General features: G+C 50.7%; 2 protein-coding genes across 2 annotated transcripts; one reads left to right on the forward strand and one right to left on the reverse strand.

Moving 5' to 3' along the window:
- The first annotated feature begins 255 nt into the window (after positions 1-255).
- BDZ99DRAFT_468585 (Cloroperoxidase) lies at positions 256-1609 on the forward strand. The gene is made up of 3 exons (XM_033721288.1): positions 256-1009; positions 1069-1267; positions 1326-1609. Exons 1-3 carry the CDS (start codon positions 298-300, stop codon positions 1372-1374), a joined length of 960 nt encoding a protein of 319 aa, XP_033569881.1. The 5' UTR covers positions 256-297; the 3' UTR covers positions 1375-1609.
- A 421-nt stretch (positions 1610-2030) lies between these two features.
- On the reverse strand, positions 2031-2786 carry BDZ99DRAFT_527018 (uncharacterized protein; the record flags this gene model as incomplete). Its single annotated transcript, XM_033726194.1, has 4 exons — positions 2031-2077; positions 2133-2348; positions 2428-2587; positions 2661-2786. The coding sequence occupies 4 exons, from the start codon at positions 2784-2786 to the stop codon at positions 2031-2033; spliced, it is 549 nt and encodes a 182-aa protein (XP_033569882.1).
- Between the last annotated feature and the right edge of the window lie 2905 nt (positions 2787-5691).

Here is a 5691-nt window from a genome sequence, read left to right on the forward strand (position 1 = left end):
TGCAAGACTGTTCTGGAATAGGGTAGAAATCATGATATCTTGATCGGATCTGGAGCGACGGGGGGTCAACACCTTCACGCTGTGTCTGCTCTCTGCCACCACCTGAGGTGGCCTGTCCAGGTATCAGAGCTATCAAAGCGATAAGCTTGTGGTTACCGAAAGTATTTGGCAAGACTTTCAGCAGTGTCAGGCAAGCGCAACCCTAGGGTCATGCCTATAAGATAGGCTATGGACACGCACCTCTTGTCCTGCCTCCTGAAGCCTTCTTTGTCCTCATATTCTTCTTATACGCACATAATGGCCAGTCCCCGCCTACGCTCTCGCATCTCTAACTTCTTGAATCCCCTCCTCAGCCTATTGTTCTGTACCGGCTCATCGACCGGCATTCATACGATCACGCTCACGCTCACGCTCACGCTCCTACTTCTCTCACCTCTTGTCGCCTCAACTACACTACCCGACTTCTTGAACTGGCACTCACCACTACCAGGGGACCTCCGAGGCCCCTGTCCAGGCCTCAACGCCCTCGCAAACCACGCCTTAATCCCACACAACGGTCGGAATCTCTCCATCCCCCTCCTCGTCGACACTCTCGGCTCTGTCTTTAACTTAAGCCCCGAACTTGCACGCATCGTCTCATTCGGCGGCATAGCTCTCGGCCCAGGCAATGGCACCTTCTCCCTCTTAGACCTGAACAAACACAATGCAATCGAGCATGACGGGTCGCTCTCGCGGGCAGACTATAACCTCGGAGGTGACAATTTCTCCCTCAATCCGGCAATCTTTGCGTCTTATATGCGGTGGTTTGAGGGATCGGGGAATATGAGTCTCAACGCAGCTGCGGTGGCAAGGTTGAGTAGGGTGCAGACGGAGAGGTTCAGAGATGGGGCGTTTGTGTATGGGCCCAGTCAGCAGTTTAACTCATACCTCGAGTCTGCAATCTTGTGGCTCACGATGGTTGACCCGGCGGATGGCGGCACGAAGGTGGAGTTCGTGAGAACGCTCTTTGGTATGTTTGCTTCATTGGGGCTTTGATGAAAAAGAGGCGGTGCTAATGGGCTTGGATAGAAGAGGAAAGGTTGCCGTATAAGGAGGGTTGGCGTCCGCCAAAGGCACAGATCAATGGCGCGAGCCTTGCGAGTACGATACTGCAGCTTGCGCTGGCAACACCGGCCCAGAATGTTCCCTGGGATTTGACGGACTTGTACGCAGCTGGTTTGGGGCGAGGGGAGTCGGACGAGGGACGTAATGGTGATTCGAGAGCACAGTAAGTCTCGTCTTTGTTACTCTTTCGTTGATGAAATCTGTATTAATGAAGCGGATAGGCGATACTTTCTTTCGTGGCACCTTCCTGGGGCGGACCTCTTCCTATAGAAAGCCCACACTCATGCCCTAACATGAACCTAAACCATACTTTCATCGACCGCCTGTAACGCCTAGTACGAGATAGGTGTGTACTTTCTTACCACTGTCAAAGATGCCTCGACACACTTTCAAAGGTGAAAGGCCAATTCGAGCATTCGGCAGACTCACAAGACGTCCTTGGGTACTTCCTTTCACTACGTAAATTTACACTATACGATTCAGTAATATACTCGTGTGCACTTCCTTAACACTGTCAGTGGTGCCTCAATCCACTTTCAAGAAAATCAAAATCAAATGGGATTGACCAGTTGGTGGACTCGCTGAGCCATCCCATATCGCGCTTTTTTTAACAATTCATTTTCGACTATACATGCCTATTTCTATACCATATTCCTCGTCGCAATACGCGGCATCTCAAGCGCCTTTCCCCCTCCATTCTCTAGTATATTCTCCGTACTCTCCGTATCACTACCCGCCGCCCTCGGCATCCCCCCACCTCCACTCTTCACCCCGGCGTCATCGGGAAGCTCCCCGACGCCCTCACACGCGCTCCGCCCTTCCCCTCCAGCCCCTTCCCTCTCCGCCTTCCCCCACCACTGCTGCTCCCACCCCCTAAACCCCCATTCTCGTTCGTCCGTATATACCCCCGACTCCCACTGCTATTATTACTCCGCCGCGTCCGCTCCGACCGTGAACCATAACACAGCAGCGGCTTCGGGCTCGGCAGTGAGCAGCAGATAATCGCGATCTGGACCTCGACCACGGACCAGATGTCCCCGGGGACGGCGTCGAAGAAAGGGTCCTTGGTATGAAGAGGCCGATGGATCGCAGGCGGATCGTGGCGGCGACGCAGCTGAAGGCGCCCATACTGAAGATGAGGACGAGGCCGGCTTTTTCGCGCTTCGGGCGCTGGATGTGGAGGAGGCTGCGGATGGGGAGGATGGTGACCCAGATGTCGGTGGCTACGTTGAGGCCGGCGGTTACTGGGGGTCAGTTAGGAAGGGGATGGGGATATTCAGAGGTAGGGGCTTGGAGAAGAAGGGTAGAGCCTGGAAGGCGTACTGTAGAAGAAGATTGTGCGGTTTATGCACGTTCCTTTTACTTGGCCGGTGATGTCCCAGGACTTACGGATTGGCCGGCATTGGGCGAGGACAATGATGCACGTGACGGTGTAGACCGTCAAAAAGTAGATTGTCCATTGACAGACTCTGCAAAGGAGTTTCTGCAGAGGAGTTTCTGCGTCGCTGGTGGGTTTTTATCAGACAAATCCTTGCGGAGAAGGCACGAAGGCTTACCAAATCGTAGATAGAGGAAGAGAATCGAGAGTTTGACGATGAATACGGTCGTGTAGTACGTGATCTCGATGGCCAAGTGTCCTTGAGAATAGCAACCATGTCGGCTAGTTCGAGGGAGATAGACATCTTGCCCATGCCATGCTTCCAGCCTACTATGGTCTCCACGAGAAGTCCTATACTGCATATCCAAGCTATGGCCATGACCCAATCATCTATGCCGAGTTGCGGACGATGAATTGGCGAGAAATTATTCGCGCGATCAGCTTCATAGCTGTACCAGATCAGTCAAGAGCGTAATTCATTATTGACTTTGCAAATGACTTGATAGTTAACGGTTGAATCTAGGAATGTAATACTTACAGCCCAATATAGTAATAACCAGCGGTATAACCAGAAGCTCTGCCCGTATATGCGCAACCTCCGATTAATGATGTCCCATCTTTTCGTCAAGGCTTCACCAGAATTCCCAGATCCGGACTATCAGAAAATCCAACGCAATAAGAGACCTCCAGCACAGGCAAACAAGGAAAAAGGAAAAGATAACAACGATCCCCCTAAAAGCGCTCAGCAGCGCTTGCTTTCCTTTAAAGAAACCCCGCGAGCCATGACGCCTGAGCCGCACCACTTCACTAGAGTCATTGAATTCGCCTGGCGTGTCTCGGGTCGAGAAACAGAGGGGCATACCGCTGTGTTATCAACAATATCTTAACACCCCGAACCCTGAACGCTGAGCGCACTATATCGCCGTTGTGGCGGCTGTCCCCGCGTGAAAGATGCTTGATTAGGGGTTGTTCCAATCCGAACCAATGGTCATGGTGCTGTTCGATTGATTTTCTAGGTTGGCTTGCTTCAGATCGAATCAGGCACGGACGATGGCCTGGAGTGGCCATGTAGCGATGAGTTCTAGCGAATGCAGCCCTGGGCTTTGATCTGGGGTAACGCGTGCCTGCTAGGATGCCCTGGCGATCCTGTCAGATTATTCTCATCCTTGTGGGGACGAGTATTACACCGTTGTGGGAATAGGCTTTGCGGCGCGAGAAAGTTTTCACGGTTCCTTGTGACCGTCTGGGGATATGCGAACAGAATGTGGGGAACATAAAAGTGCATGCACTTCGACTTCCGGGTTCCGAATGAGTTGAAATGCTGTCGTCTCAAGAGCTGCGAAGTGCGTGTTCTAAGAAATGCGCCACGTGGTTGCAAATGGACAGCCTAGAAGCCTTGTTGATGTGAGACAGCAAGAAATAATGCTTCGGTAGCTGGCTGCATAGAGCTATGAAGCCGGTGCCCAAATTCTAGCCTCAACATGGTATGAGCCTATTCAGTGATAGTGCAGCCAGTCCGAAAACCCCCAGGTCATCAAATTTGACCCGCACAATGAATCGTTATCCGTGTAAAGCTGTAGCCTGGCGTTTCAAAGAGCCCGCGGCGCCTTCCCTTATCCGCGCTTCCTCGAGTCTTGAATGTACGAAAACTGTTTGCTGGCATGAGACAAGCTTTCGGGCTATAGAACTGCAAAGAAATGATTGAAAGAGTGCTGAAGCTAAACGATATGGCTATTTACTTCACCATATGGATGATGGACTGGAAAAGGGAAAAGAGAACCCCATTGCACAAAATTCCGCGCAAAATGCTTACCTACCTACTTACCTACCTACCACGGTCACTATTGAGTGCCCCTAACTAGAGATTACTTATCTTCGTGAAAGATAGCTGTCTTGTCTTGAGTCAAATCGAAGAGATGCGTCGTTCCATAGTTCAACAACAAGACCAATTTTCTTGAAGATCTTGAGTATAGATACTGTCAGGCTTTGGTAATCGGCAAAGGTGCAGCAAATGTTACACCTTCGAGCTATCTTATTCATTAGCTATACGCACTAGAGTGCTCGAAAGACTGTTAGAGCAAGACAGGTCATGTGGCTCGCACGTGATATCCGCACTTGGACAAGCCGAAGAGGAGTGTAAAAGGGGGATTATTTGTACTCAGTGTTAGTGGAGACTGAGTCTATTCTTGATCTCCAGAGAACTGCCCGCTTTAGATGCAGTGCATCACAGACTTAATGGTAGTCATGTGACGCGCATTCTCTTCTCAGTCCGAACTAGCATGATATCGTCCACGGGCGTTGCAGGAAGTATGTATCCTCGTTCACGTAGAGCTCTTGCTTGGCGGAGTACGTGACTCAGAGATTTTTCTGCTTTCCAACCCGTTGTTTGGGCGCTTTTCATAGTTATCGATGTATTTCCACCTCCCAGCTTCACACGTATCCATCAGTTTATAAGCTTTGGTACCAAAATCATCCAGTCTTACCTCGCTTCCACGAGTTTCCAGAAATCTTCTAGACGCCTAGGGGTCGTGTATGTGAAGGAAAGAACAAGGGTTAGAAACGCTGGTTGTATATGGAAAGATCGGTTTAATTCGGTGTTCTTTCACACCAAATTTGGTACGCTAATTCGAAGCTTGGCTGCTCAGGTATAATTTTAAATTGATCGCACTTAGTGGCATCGCCCAACTCACATTATTTGATCCACCTGAACGATATGTGTGTGATGATATGAAACATATAGCAATCACATATTCGTGCTAGCACTTCAGTTCACACAAGCTACGAGTATGAATATCTCGGTGGGTCACTCATTACCGTGCATACAGCCCAATAGAGCATTCGAACTGCTTGTTCGCCAGCTGCAGCACAGGGCCTAAAGGAGCAGCTCTGAGATAACCAGCCGAATAACTTGTGGCAGTGCAGTCTGATTAAACTCCAGGCTTGCGAGTGGACCACGCGGGGTATGAAAAAGGTAGCACCTACAAATATCTGCTTTGGCAAGCCTGATAGCTCTCTGGGCCACCTCAGACGGGGTTGAACTGCTGAGTGCGCCACCCTTTTCATGGCCCGCGTGGGGACTTGCGAGCCGGCCCATGTCTGGCGGCGGACGCATCAGCGCAGTGATACGGAACATGACGGCGGCACTGGGCGGGTAGGTCATCTGGATAACTTCGAGGAGTTTGCCTCGAAAGATCAAGAAGCTGAAAGCG

The sequence above is a fragment of the Mytilinidion resinicola genome, assembly GCF_010093595.1.
Source record: "Mytilinidion resinicola strain CBS 304.34 unplaced genomic scaffold BDZ99scaffold_29, whole genome shotgun sequence".
NCBI classification, from domain to species: domain Eukaryota; kingdom Fungi; phylum Ascomycota; class Dothideomycetes; order Mytilinidiales; family Mytilinidiaceae; genus Mytilinidion; species Mytilinidion resinicola.